Source organism: Sarcophilus harrisii, chromosome 1, assembly GCF_902635505.1.
Source record: "Sarcophilus harrisii chromosome 1, mSarHar1.11, whole genome shotgun sequence".
Taxonomy (NCBI): domain Eukaryota; kingdom Metazoa; phylum Chordata; class Mammalia; order Dasyuromorphia; family Dasyuridae; genus Sarcophilus; species Sarcophilus harrisii.
The window spans coordinates 70,979,413-70,994,090 of record NC_045426.1 but is presented as its reverse complement, the minus strand read 5'-3'; the positions used below and the strand labels follow the sequence as shown (position 1 = coordinate 70,994,090).

Sequence of the window (14,678 nt, the reverse complement as noted above, 5' to 3'; positions counted from 1 at the left end):
TTAAAAAGAATTGGAGTTCTAATACATGACCAAGCAAAAGTATAACTACTTTCTTAAAATTAGAACTGGGTCCTGCCTGTAGACATTAAGGAAAAGACTAATGTATTTATTAATTTTGTCTCTCCTTTCCTACTGTTTCATCTCTTCCATAAGGTGCCCAGGAAAAGAGGGGAAATATGGAACACTAATAAAAGATTTGATAAGAGAAGAGACGCAAGTTTTATCTCTTAGCTTCAATTTTCACCAACTACTTTGTCTGGACCTCTCCTTTCTTCCCATTGTATTCTAACTGATTATGTACTTGTGCATGTCATAAAGGAGCAAGATTGCTCAAAATTATTTCAGGTAGGTAGGAACACTATCTAGAGAAATAAAGTTGTATTTTATTACAGCTAAGAATGCAAGAAAGAGAATGACAGGCCTAGAGTCAGGAAGACTTGAAATTCAAATAAGGCCTCAAACACTAGCTGTGTGAACCTTGAATATGTCATTTAATCTGTGTGCCTCAGTTTCCTTAACTGTAAAATAGGGTTTTACAAATAACGCCTACCTGTTAGAGTTGCTATAAGGATAAAATGAAATAATATTTGTGATGTACTTACATTTAGTGATCACCTATCTTCCATTGCTTAGATTTTTATGTGTTGTTTATAAAAGAAATGAGCTATTTTATTATCAGAAGTCACTGTAACTTTGAAATTCAGGATTTCAGACTATGTCTCTCAACCAAGTATATAAAGAACAATGGTTGTAAAAGCAGAGAGTTTGGGTTTTAATCTTAGTTTAATTAAAAACACACATACACAACACACAGTCCCAAAAATCTTAGGGCAGTTTTAAGCTCTGATAGTTTATTTAAATAAAACAAATATTTTTATGATACTAAATGAGGTTAGGCCAATTTCTAGAGTTATATAGAGCCTGAAATGATACTAGAAATTAGTTTGTTTCACCTTCCTCCTCCCTCCATTTTACAAAATTAGAAAGTGAAGCCCCAAAAGGTTAAATAACTAACTTGAGGTCATACAAACAAGGAGAAACAGGATTCAAATGCAGACCCCTCTCTTCATCCAAATCGAGCATTCTTGCCAGAATTACAACTCATCAAACTTAAAAATCTCAGAGCATAAATAAGTCCTCAAATTAACTTCTTGTGAAAAATTCAAAATAAGTTCTTAATGCATAAATCAAACACTCAATATTCCCTGGAGAACCAGGAGAATAATGAAAAGAATCCTGGATTTGGATGCTCAGGATCTGAGTTCAAGACCCAATTCTGCCTTAACTTAGCTGTGATCCCAGGCAAGTATTAGATTTATAGCCTTGTCTACATCACAATGTCCTTGAGAGTATTGAAGGCAAAAAGGTACATGCAAAGTACTTTGTATTATATGCCCTTTAAGCTCTATATTAATTTGTGTTCTTTCTCTCTTCTTATTACTACCACAGTGACCAGTGCTTACCCACTCATCTAAACTCATTAAGGGTTTTTTTTTTTTTTTTTTTTTTTTTGGTGATGCAGAATTTGCTGGATTTTGGGAGTCAGAAACATAAGGGGTAGAATTCTTCCTATATCACTGTAACTGTGTGATCATAGGCAAGTCATTTAAATCTCTAAAGCTTGTTTTTTCATCTTTCAAATGGAAAAAATACTTCACAGGAATATTGTGAGAATCAAATGAGACAATATATGTAAAGTCACCTGTAAAGTTTAAAATGCAATATAAATGTAAGCTATAATTGTTATTACTCCTTTTCAAAACTTTAGGCTTCAGTTCTATTTAATCTCTTATACTCCTCCCTTCCTACTGATTTGTGGTATGGGTCTTTCTATGACAATATTCTTCTGGGTTGAGCAATGTTTCTTATTTAAACTTCATATTCTAGTAATTTTCACATCTATGAACTTAACAAGGATCTTTGAACTCTCAAGATCATGAGATAAAAATCACATTCCAACCTTTGGCAGATCTACCTACGGTTAGTGTCTAAAGATCTGTGTGGTCCAGAGAGTTGATGGTCTAAAGCATGTGTTCTTAACCTGGGGTTCAAGCGGAGACTTTGGAAGGGGAAGGGTGATCCATGAATTTGAGTGGGAAAATTTATATCTTCATTTTTATTAATCTCTAACAAATATAGTATTTCCTTCAATTATAAACTTTAAAAAATTATTGAGAGAAGGAATCCATAGGTTTCATCATGCTGCCAAAGGGATCCATGACATTTAAAAAGGTCAGGAACTATTGGTCTACCAGCAGAAGGACCATATGGTTAGTTATAGATTTGTGGATCTTAAATCTCAAAAGGAAAGACATTTTCAACAAAATAAATAATTTAAGTACCAAGGAACAAAGACCATCCCTGCTGAGTCAGTTTGGATAGAACTTAAAAATTATCTTCCCTGAAATCTTAATAGTCTTAATGCCTCAATCAGTCTGTATTAATAGATTGTGTGGTTTATTATGTAGAACCAATGATGACTGGTTGATTTATTAGTTGCAGTTTTTGTTGGAATCTTCCCTTACATACAGTGTTCAGTCATGGATTTTGGATTAAGTCATGGCATCACATGCTTTTAAGATAGAAGTGATCTCAGCAATCTCTGAGATTTGGGTTCAATATTTGAGTTCAGTTATTTTACCTTCAGTAAATACTTGGATTCTGGCAAATAACTCAACAACCAAAAGTTTTCTAATTGATAGTGCTACTAAATATAGCCTATATCTCAAAATGTTACTAAAACTACTCATCCTTGGTCATATATGATTATTAATATTCTTTATATTTTTAAAAATTGAAACCTTGGTCTGAATAGTCTTAGTAAAATGCAGTGTTATCTATGAATCAATCAGAGTTGTAGTAATAAATAAAATATCTAAAATAAATAGCACAAACAGTAACTTGGTTTTGCTACTTGCTAAACTTAAGTTGGAAAAAGCAGGCTTATTGTTAGGGTCAATTGACTAGTACTCTCTTGGTTATAGGAGGCAGAGATTCTGAAAGATCAAGGTCCTTCCAGGAAAACAGCCTGGGCTTTGCGAAATTTGTAAACCTGTAGACTATCTAATTGAAGTATCTTTCTTGATCTTGTTATTTATGAGGATACAGACAGAAGAACTCCAGATCATCTCCAAGAAACCAGACCCTCAATTTAACATACTTCATAATCCTACCGTTGACATTTACTATCTCTGTGAGCTTGTCATTTACCTTTCTTTCCCTCACTTTCCCCATTTATAAGCCAAGGATAGTAACATCTATAGCATCTGTCTCTCAAGGGAATAATGAGGTTCAAATAAGATAATATATATTAAGGATCTAGCAAACTCTAAAGTATTAAACATATGAAGTTTTTCTTTTTTATTATAATCCAGTTTTATTTGGATTCTTTATTTAATGTAGATGCTATGACTACTTTATTAATAACATGTTTCTTCTTGGCCTATCAATAGGCTATGGAGGTTAATCTAACACTTTGGGAGGGCTCCAATACCAGGAACTCAAATTCTTCCTGGCAGATTTTAATGCAATATATAAAAAGCTTGAGAGACATAGACTCTTCATTCAGTTTTGGACACAGAGACTTATCTATACTAGACTACCACCCGTCTAGGGCAATCTAGACAAAAAGGGGAATCTACTTCCACCTAAATTTATATCTGACTGAAAACACAATGGGCTAGAATTCACCTAAAGTAGAATTTCTTTACTTTTTGATGACTTCCCAGCTGGGAACAAGATTGAGGAGTATGCTAGAGAATGAGGAAATAGAAAAAAAATCCTAGAACTCCTTAACAATAAATGATTGTTAATATAAGAGAGAAAAAAATCATTTCTTGCATCATCATTAGTAAAATCTAGAACTTATGGAACAGGCAGGATCAAAATGACTACTGGGTGTCAGTCACACTTGGGTCGCTATTTCTTAAAAGAATTGACAGATATTGAAAATAATCAAAGAAAAAACTTGTGGGCTGGAAGAAGTGGACAGGAAGCAGGATGTAGAGAAGAGGGCAGGGAGTACATTGACACCTGGGCCTGACTAGGAAACAGTCTCAGTGGCAGAGTAAGAAACAATAGATAAATACCTAATTTGTTAAAAGGAAAAGTTTACCAGGAAGACCTGTGACCTCAGGAATTTCCTGCCTCGAACACTAACTCACTAGGTGACCTTGGCAACTTATTTCCTCTCTGTGGGTCACATTTTCTTCATCTATGGGAAAAAAAGGGCAGGGATTACATTAGTCTTTCTGATCCTGATCTTCTGTAACAAAAGGTAGACACTTTTTTTCATTTCTTTGTTTCTTTCTCTTTCTTTCTTGTTTTGTTCTATTTAGATCTGAACTCTTATAAATCATATTATTCTCCAATAACTAGCTTCAGAAAAATTGACTATACCTGAGAAATTTTGATAGTTTTTGAGATCTTGAAAGAAATTTAAAAAGCAATAAAATCTCCAAACAAACAAAAAATCCTAAACAACTTAATCAGCATTTGTGACTCTGATATGATAACTTTCAAGTTTTGATGCTTAGAATATAAACTGCTCAGATCAAAGTTAAGGGCAAGACCTTAAGGACAAGATCTGCCACATTTTTGTCTTTGTAGCCCCTGTAGAACAAAAAATAACATTTAAGAAATGATTACTGAGTGACTAATGAAAAGCATCTTTCTTAAATCAGGAATCAAGTAAAGTACTTTAGTTTATACCTGAAGATTTTAGTGATTTAATTGTTCAAGGAAATTTATGCTAAAAAATCAAAGATTGAATTCAGATTATATTTTTTAAGGTACAGAATCAGAAACATTTTGGAGCAAAAATACTATCCTTATGAAAGTAGGTCATAAAATATTCATAATAACTACAACAATATAAATGGGAAGAATTACCACATTATCAAAGAATCAAAAGTGAACGTAACACAATTATATAGATCAAGCTGAATTAGAATAGAAGACACCCCCAATCCACACCTTAGTGACAATGACGAGTCCACATGTTGAATATATTTTTAGATTTTTTTAAATGTATTTGCTTTTTTTCCTTCTTAAAAATACTATTTATTATAGGGATGTCTTTCTGGTTGGAAAAAGAGAGAGACGCTTGGGATAACTATGGTATAAGAAAGAGAGAACAAATTTAAAAAAAAGAAAGTGAGTCAAAAATCCCAAGAATTGGCAATTCTGTGGTATTTTAAAAAATGCTAGTAACTTAACAAAAATTATAAGAAGTCAAGGTAGGGGCTTCTGGCAAATATGAGAATGGCAAAAAGGGAGAATCTATTTTCTGACGATGGTTTTACTTAACATGAAATGACATGTTAAATCCCAGACAATCTCTGGTTTATGATGTTTTCTAAAGACAGGTAAAACTGGCCTTAAGTACAAGGTCAGTGGAGGTCAGGACTAGTTGGGGTGTCTTCTTTACTTTTTCTATAAATGGAGCCTTTACTTCTACTTGATATTCTCTCCATTCATGGTTGGTATTCTTCTTGCATGATTTTCTGAACACATATGCACTATTTGATCAAAATCAGTCCCCAATGCTTTCTCTGACCAACATATAATCAAAAAGCCATGTGCATAAATGTTTACTTCCATACTTGAATCCATTCCTGAAATAAATTCACTTCTTCTTTATCTTTATGTCTCATATTATTTATCTTCCTTCAATATTCAAATGAGAGATTTTCTCCTCCATGTGTCCTTCCCTATCTCCAGTGGAAAGACTTCTTTTTGTTCTTAGAGCACACCTTTGCAACCCTCAATCCCTACATGATAGCATACCTATATCTATGTATTTTTTCTATTTCCCTGCGTAAAAGGTAAGCTCCTTGAAGGCAGGGGCTATCTATATATCTACCTATCTGTCTATCTATCTATCTATTGATTGATCCATTTATAAATATAGATAAATATCTGTACATATCCTAATGAAAGGCAACAGGGTGAAGTGGACTCAAGTTTGGCCCTAGAATAAGAAAGAACTGGGGACTTAAGTCCTGTCTCTAACACAAAGAGAATGTGTGGTATTGGGCAAGTCACTTAATATCTCAGTGCCCAGGCAATTGACAGTGACAATAAGCTATAAAAGAGAAAGTGATCTGCACTGGTGGAGGGAATTCCTCTCAGAATCTTATCTTTTCACTGAAGAAATCACAGATCAACAAACAAAAAAACAACTCACCCTTAAATCCCAGTTATCTTGCATAGTAAATAGGCAATGAATATGAACAGAGCTGAAATAACACATTTGCTACTTTTCAAGAGGTTATGAATAGATAGCAGCAGCAGCTCAGAGTTGTAGAGCCCTTTAAAGTTAACAAAATCTTTTCTTTACTGCAATTTAATAAGGAAAATGATATGAAGTATTAATTTTATTTTACAAATGAAGAAACTCATTTTCAAAGAGATCAAATTATTTGTCTAAGTCACACAACTAGCAAGCAGCAAAGCTGAGACTTGTGCCCATATCTTATGTCTCCAAATCTATTCTTCTTTGTTATATCCACTGCCTTCCTTGCCTTTGGTATATCATTTTCTTAAATTTGTTTGAAGAGCTAAAATGCTGGAAATCTAGGAGATGATATCACTCTTCCAAATCTGAACAGACTCTGACATTCAGTGATCACTAATTTTTCCACATTATTGAGGAATCAGAAAGATGGGAAAGAGGCAAGAGAGGAGACTAAAGGGAAGAGAGGAGTGGGGAAAAAGTAGAAGGAGGAAAGAATATGAGGAGACTAAACAAATTCAAGTTATAAGAGAAGGGGAAGGAAAGGAGAAAATAATTTGTCAACTCTGGACACAGGCCCTTAGCCCTTAACTAAAAGTAGGGTTTGTGAATTCAAGGAGAACCAGAATCAATCTAAAGCTTTCATTTATTAAAAAGAAAATTAATCTGTGGTGTTAATATATGAAAATATATGCAAAACAGCTATTAGTCTGGGATTGCATCACCTGGAAGCAAATGGGCTCTTCAGACTATAGCCCCATAATTCTATCACAAGAATAGCTTTATGGAAGTCCAGAAGTGTAAATGTTTTTCATAATTAAATCTTTGTTCAATATTTATTAGTCCACATCTTGAACATTCCAGAGTACAAGAAGTATACTGCCTATCCAGTGACATGTTGATTAAAGAGGCGTCTAGGAAAGGAATATCTTTAATCACAAAGTTGAATCCTATTAAAAAAAATTCTCCCTTTTTATTATGTGAAGGCACATTGGGTTCATAATACAATTCAATGTCACATACACTGCCATTTGCTGCTTTATTTAATATACTAGTTGGAAAATGACTGGGGCATGTTAGTCCAGTAAATTACACAAAGCAATTAGATATAAATTAATTTTTACATCTGTCAGCTTTAAAGTCCAAAGAACAGGGGCATAGAAGAATAAAATGAAGGAAAAATTGAATTAGACTATCAGAATAGGAATTTAACCACAGAACCCTTTATTCCCCAGCAAAGTGAAATTACTTCCCAAGATTACTTAGCAAGTGAATGGCAGACTTCAGTTCCTGATTCCAGGACTTTTCCAATTCAACTTAATCAACAATATTTATTAAGTGGTAGATGTACATAAGGGATTATATGTTATGAATTAGGGATAAAAGGAAACAAAAATAATACCATCTCTCCTCTCCAGGAGTTGGTACACTGCTGGAAGGGGAATACAATGCATGTGCACAAGTACACACACATACATACATATTACAAGAAAAACCGAGGGAGAGGGGCCTAATAGTTGATTAATCCCTGATAGATCAGAAAATGAGACATGTGAACTGAACCTGGAAAACTGAGACACTCAAAAGTGTAGTGTGGGACTCTGAGGAGAGGTATTCCAAACTTGGTAGGTAGGGAGATGACTTGAATAAATGCATGGAGGTTTAAGTTTAAGAGAAAACTGTTAAAGTCTGACTCTTTTTGTACAGCAAAATAACTGTTAGGACATATATACTTATTTTGTATTTAATTTATACTTTAACATATTTAACATGTATTGGGTCAACCTGCCATCTGGGGGAGGGGGTGGAGGGAAGCAGGGGAAAAATTGGAACAAAAGGTTTGGCAATTGTCAATGCTGAAAAATTACCCATGCATATATCTTGTAAATAAAAAGCGAGAGAGAGAGAGAGAGAGAGAGAGAGAGAGAGAGAGAGAGAGAAAGAGAGAGAGAAAGAGAGAGAGAGAAAGAAAGAAAGGAAGGAAGGAAGGAAGGAAGGAAGGAAGGAAGGAAGGAAGGAAGGAAGGAAGAAAGAAAAAGAAAGAAAGAAAGAAAGAAAGAAAGAAAGAAAGAAAGAAAGAAAGAAAGAAAGAAAGAAAGAAAGAAAGAAAGAAAGAAAAAAAAACTGTTAGTTTCCCAGTCTGGCTGCAAAGTAGAGTTTGTGAGGGCATTATAAAGAACAGGGAAGGTGATTGGAAATCATTCCTTAGAAAGGCTAATAAGTTTGCATTTTATATTATAGATAGAAAATAGACAGACACTGGGGAAACCACTGGATGTTTTTGAGGATTACAGAAGGAAGAAAGGAGAATAAGGAAGACTAATTAGAAGTCTATAATAGAAGTTCAGATACTTATTAGAAGTAGAAGCTGAAATACTTTCTATGGACTGAACTAGGATGGTCTATGTGCAAATGATAAAAAGGGGTCACATATGAGAGACCCTATGAAAGTAGGGCAATCAACAAACTTTCATGAAGTGACTATTCTTTGTTTCTCAGACAGTCTTTCGGGAACCCGAACTTTTGTTTCCCAGCCCCCTTGGTTGCTGATCTGAAAAACAAACAAACAAACAAACAAAAAACAAAAACGATTTTTCTATTTCAATCTCTTGTCTGTCTAGGTCCATACCAATTTCATGTTCCTCCTTGGATTTGATCGCAATGGACTTGACTTTAGGTCAATACCTACTAGCCTCAACTTCTATCTAATTCTGATTTCCAGGCTAGCCTGATTTTATTGCTGACAAAGGGACTGCTCACAGTCCCTATCCTATGCTTTCTAGAATGACAGTATTTCTACCTGTTACCAAAGTTTCTGACAGCAAAGCTTTCTACTGTGACATTTTCTTTTCATTAACAGAGGTAACGCTGTGTGTGTGTGTGTGTGTGTGTGTGTGTGTGTGTGTGTATATAAATACATATGCTATAAGGGTGAAATAAAAATATAAGCAGGTTACTATATTACCACGTAGGAAGTGAAGAAAATGGAAATGGGCTAGTTTGTGACATCCCTGAAGAGTGGAATAGTATCTCATCTCATTCTCTCATCTCATGTCTACTACTTTTCAAGCAATAAATTCTTTATAATCTAAGCCTTATTGTTTAGTAATCTGTAGCTTTCTTGAAAGAAGTATTGATGAGGTGAACACAATATCCCATTGTTCTGCCTTTCCTGCTCATGAATATTTCTTCTCTGATGGTACACTTTCTCTAAGTGATCGCCTTTCACAAAATTTTGGCAGAGCCTGAAAAATTATAGTTGGGGAATTTTAATCCCAGCTCTGTCACTCTCCTGCTGGCAAGTCACTGAGAGTGACTAATAGAAATCTATAGCTAAATGGCTTCAATACTGCTGTCTCAATGAATTCCATGACCAAGATTTTTGATGATATGTTTTCCTTGCCTATGGCAATCTACCTGATTTGCTATTAACCACAATCTGTCGGATTTGCTCTGATCCCAGATGGAACTGGGTTAAAATTTCATCTTCATAACTATGTGAAATTGGGTCAGTCTCTTAAGTTCCCTGTATCTCAATGTCATCACCTATAAACTGAGTGGATTGGGCTAGATGACCTTTAAATTTTTGCCAGTTCCTGGTCTATAACTGGAAGACCTAAAAAAAAAAAAATACCAGAACACTTACCTTCTAGTAAGTGTGTCTGACTAGTTTCAGGATGTATGATTATCTATTTGCATCAACCCAATACAAAGAAATCATAACTGGGGATCACTCTGGAAATTACTGTGCATTACTGAGGAAAGCTATTTCATAGTCTAGTTAAAAATGGGATGAGGACACTTTTGTATAAACTTATATGTATTCATGGTATCTCTCCCTAGAGTGTATGAGGTCCTTGAGTGCCAAGTTTTGTTTTATTTTTGTCCTTGCACTGGTATTTAGCACAATATAGGTGCTTCATGAACATTTGTAACTAATTAGATAGTTTTTCTGTTTCTGTGGATCCTTCACAGGCCAATCTCAACTTATCTCCCTCATTTTAGCTAACATCCTTGTTTCTCTGACCCTTGTCTCTCTCTTTCCCCTCCTTTCACTCCCACTTCCATATCTCCCTTCATATATATATAAATTTAAATATATATATGCATGTGTGTATGTGTGTGTGTGTGTGTGTGTGTGTGTGTGTGTGTGTGTGTGTATAAATAAGGATAAAGCGATTCCTAGATATCCTCTCATCTTCCCTCTGAAAAGTGGACAGGAATTAATGAATATTAATGAAATGAGGAAGTCATATAGGAAATTGGCTTTCTGTGAATGCAACATGACATGTTTCATTCCTGATGCCATTAATAAGGCATTACTGTCTGGAGAACATGATCTCAGGCGTTCAGGTGACATCAGTTTTTCATGGAAGATGACTCACCTCAGATGAGTAACTCCAGAGTCATCACTGTCCCGTGAAGTGCTCCGTGGGGGACCATGCTCTGCTGCACAGGTATAAGCAGCATCCTCCTGATCCAAGGCCCACTTATCTTTGGACTTTACACTGTCGTTTTGTGAATCCAGAGAAACGATGTCTGATGGAGAGCTCACGACTCCTGAGTCTTCAGTAGTAGTATCTTCGGATGCAAAGCAGCTGCTCACCGATGCCGTCTCTTCCACTTCAGACAGTTCGGTGATCCCACCATCCATGGAACAATTACTACTGTGGATGAGTGGCAGGCTTACTGAATAAAACATATTAGAGATAGTTAAATTTAAACCATTTCCATTTTTTTATTTCGTAATAAATATCACATCCATATGCCCGATTAATCTTATATGAAGTTTGGAAGTTGCTTTGTCTAAAGTAAGTCAATTGCTAGAGCTAAATTTTACCTTGGAATAAAACTCAGTAAAATTGTCTTTGGGTAATTGATGGGAGAATTAAGTATATGGATTAAGCTTTTAAAATGATGATTTTTGAGGGATGTTATTCATGAGTTCTTTTGTCTTCTATTTATTTAAAATTTGAACTATCCTTCATGATTTAAAAATTACTACATTAAAGGCTTTTTGATATATCCAATTAAATAAATCCAATAGGCAAATCTTTTCAACAACTAAGGTTTTATAAATTTCAAATTCTCCTATTTCCGTTTTTTGGGCCTCATTTCATTTAGTAAAATAATTAATTTATAGGTTAAAGAAAATTAAACCATTTAGAAGTGTAAGTAACTCAGAACTTAAATAAACCAAGGCAGACTTGTGAAAAGTATTTCATATGGAAATGTGACATCTTGACCTGAAATATTAGCCACATATTCAGCTCTCTTTTCATTTTTATTTCTGAGACAATCCCTACTTTGTCTAAAAAGGAACAATCTTGTGAGAGAAACTTTAAGTGAAATTAAATAAAATCAAAACCAAAAAAAAAAGTCTCCTTGGCTGAGGTTACATTGCCATTAAGCACTGAAATTGATTTCTGACAGCAGAAGCAATAAAATTCATAGAGTTACAAATCACTCTTAAAGCTCTAAGCTCTGGCAAACATTAATATTAATGATTGGGAACACTATGGCAATTCTGTCCATCTATCTAGCTATTTGGAGATGTTATTACGTTATCCTGACCTGATTTTTATTACTAGGGCTCTGGTGGCTTAAAGATCATGGAAAGTCTTATGCAAAGTGGAATCCCTTAATAATTCTAGTAATGGAGGATAGAACTAACACCCAGGTCATATTAAAGGGGAGTCATTATATCAGTCTTTATTGTACACAGATGTTAAGTTTCAAGGTACTTGATTTAACCAGCAGTATGTCAGAAGTCATGCAATAAGAGCTGTTGTAATTCTTTCTGTTGCTGCTGTTGTTTTTTTAAGCATCCCAGAAACAAATATTTAATAAGCAAACATTAAGTACAGGACATATTAGCATCTTTGAAGGCACAGTCTCTGTAATCACATACTTTAATAGTAAAGAAAACAGGTAATCATAATTCATGTGATTACCAACATTTCAACTAAAATAGTATAAACAGGGATATACTACTACATGCGATCAATATTAAAAAAGAGAAAATCCATCAATATACTATTTTAAAAACTCCTATATATACATATATATATATTTATATGAAATAAAAGTAAGCATAGTGTTTTAAAAAGTAATTTCACAAGAGTGAAAAAGTGAAGAGCAAAAGACAAAATGGACAGACTGATTTTTAGAAGGAAATGTACAATGCAATATATGTGAAAGTAACAAATAATGTTACGATAGCATTAAAAAAAATTTTTTTTGGTACATGGCTGCTAACTGGAGTGCATATGTAGAAATAAAATATGGCCACTGATTTATACATACCTAAACATTTTCTTCTAGTGATTTATTGACAAACTTGACTTATTGGTTAGTTGCCTGAATTTCTATATGTATATTCTATCAATCAATATTAAAATGTCATAGAACGTTAAACCTAATTCCTTACTATAGTTAGAAAAATATCCCTCAATGTGCCAGGGATCATCTCAAATCCAGGATATAGGCAGTGATAGGCTGGACAAAATTGCTTTGTAATCTTTATCCCTTCCTCCTATACAGTTTCTTTCTCCATCCTGTTCATTCTCTTCTCATGTGATTGAACAGTTCAGTCAATTATAACTTACACATTTCTGTTCCCGCCTTTCCAGTTTTTAGGCCTTTTATTTTTGTCCTTGAGCATGAAGGGGCAATAAGAACACTAACTCATCTAGGAAGAATGTGACCTTCTTGTTAAACACACAAGAAAACTTGTCCCTATTAAAGCAGTCAGCTGAGCTGTGAAAAATCACAACTACAAGCAGGCAAAAATACCCAACATCCAGAGGTGTATGTACTTAATCTTGGGAAGGTGTATACAAAGCATTCCCCAAACTCTTGATATAGACTTTCACCAGCTTCAGGATTATGTAAGAAAAAAAGGAAAAATCTCTTTTAGAAAAATTTTACATGATCCAGATTCACCATCTTTCCTACCTCTGCCCCTTATTTTCCTGACCTTGTGCTATTGGCTAAAAAGGATTTTTATTTTTACACATTAACATGGATTTAAAATAGAACAAATAAAATAAAATGTAACTTAAAGAAAACATTGATCAAAAGATTTGCCTGCTAATTAAAATTTTAAATAATTTGGCAAGATTTTCCTCAGTTATTTTCTCTTTTCTCTCTATACTACTAATGTTAAGTCATGACTTTTGGTTGGTGTATTATTGTATTTAATTTTTTTTCTGGTAACATTATGGATATCCTTGCTGGATATTTTCCATCTCTCTTTTTGTTACTCCTTTACTCCCAATATATCATTTTTCATCTCCTTTTTGATCTCTTGCTCCTTAAGGTGCATAATCTCACCTGGTACCTTCCTATTGGTCAGCCTTTCTAATTTACACCCAGTAACTCCCTAGTTTATCACCCACAATGATTATCTCAAACCCTTTCACACTAAATGTCATCTCTCTCTATATGCCCCAACGACATCAAATTCAACATGTTTAAAATAGAACACATTATCTTTCTTTTTAAATTTGTTCCTTCTTCTAACATCACTATTGTTGTCAGTATACCTCACAATCCATTCCCCTTACTCCCCACCTCTCAATCTTTGCTTTATTTTTGACACTTCCCTCTCTACTTCCCTACCCAACCATCTGCCAGATACTGCTATTTACAAATTTTTTTTTTTTTTTGCTATCTTGTCCCCTCCTTTTGTCATTATCCTCATCCAGATCATTACCACCATCCCATCTCTAATATTTCTTCCAAACTAGTCTTTCTTGTGCATGTATCTGGTCAAGTCATACTTGTACAACTTTTAAATGGTTCCCAATCACCTACTGAATAAAATTCAAATTCTCTCGCCTGACATTTAAGGACTCTAACAATCTGTTGCTAATTAGCTTATTTTTCACAGCCTTCATCTAATCAATCAATTTAACTGAATGACTTACTTTCTATTCTGTGTACAGATCCCATACATACATCTGCTGCTTACTAACTCTGAAACCTTGGGTCTCAGTTTTCTCAGTGAAGGAGTAGGGCCAAATGAGCTCACAGATCCAGTTCTACATTTATTACCCTTCAAACAATGATTTTTTTTTCCTTACTCCTCTTATGCTGTCCCTCTCCATAATCTACAACCTTCCCTCTACTAGTTAAATTCTTACCCACTTTTTAAAGTCACCTTCTTTAAAAAGCATTTGATGCTTTGAATAATTAGCAATGTATTCTCCTTCAGACACTAACAAGTAATTCACTTGTACTACTCTCATCATTTATATATTATTTTGAAGGATATGTGAATCATTCCCTATTAGGCCCTAAGATCCATTGTGGTGGGAATAATGCTTCATGTAAATGTTTATCTTCTCCAGCATCTAGTAGGTACTTAGTAGATTGGATTAATGAAAGTAATTATCTTGAATATAGTATAATTTACAACTAAATATTCTCCAAATCTAAA

General features: G+C 34.2%; 1 protein-coding gene across 6 annotated transcripts in view; it reads right to left on the bottom strand.

Annotated features, from left to right (window-relative positions):
* The window catches only part of COBL (cordon-bleu WH2 repeat protein), a 335,540-nt gene that overhangs the window by 45,218 nt on the left and 275,644 nt on the right, over window positions 1–14,678 (bottom strand). For all 6 annotated transcript variants that reach the window (XM_031957165.1, XM_031957173.1, XM_031957169.1 and 3 more), the window contains one exon: window positions 10,621–10,924. In XM_031957165.1, coding sequence (XP_031813025.1) covers window positions 10,621–10,924 — 304 coding nt within the window. The remainder of the gene's footprint in view (window positions 1–10,620; window positions 10,925–14,678) is intronic.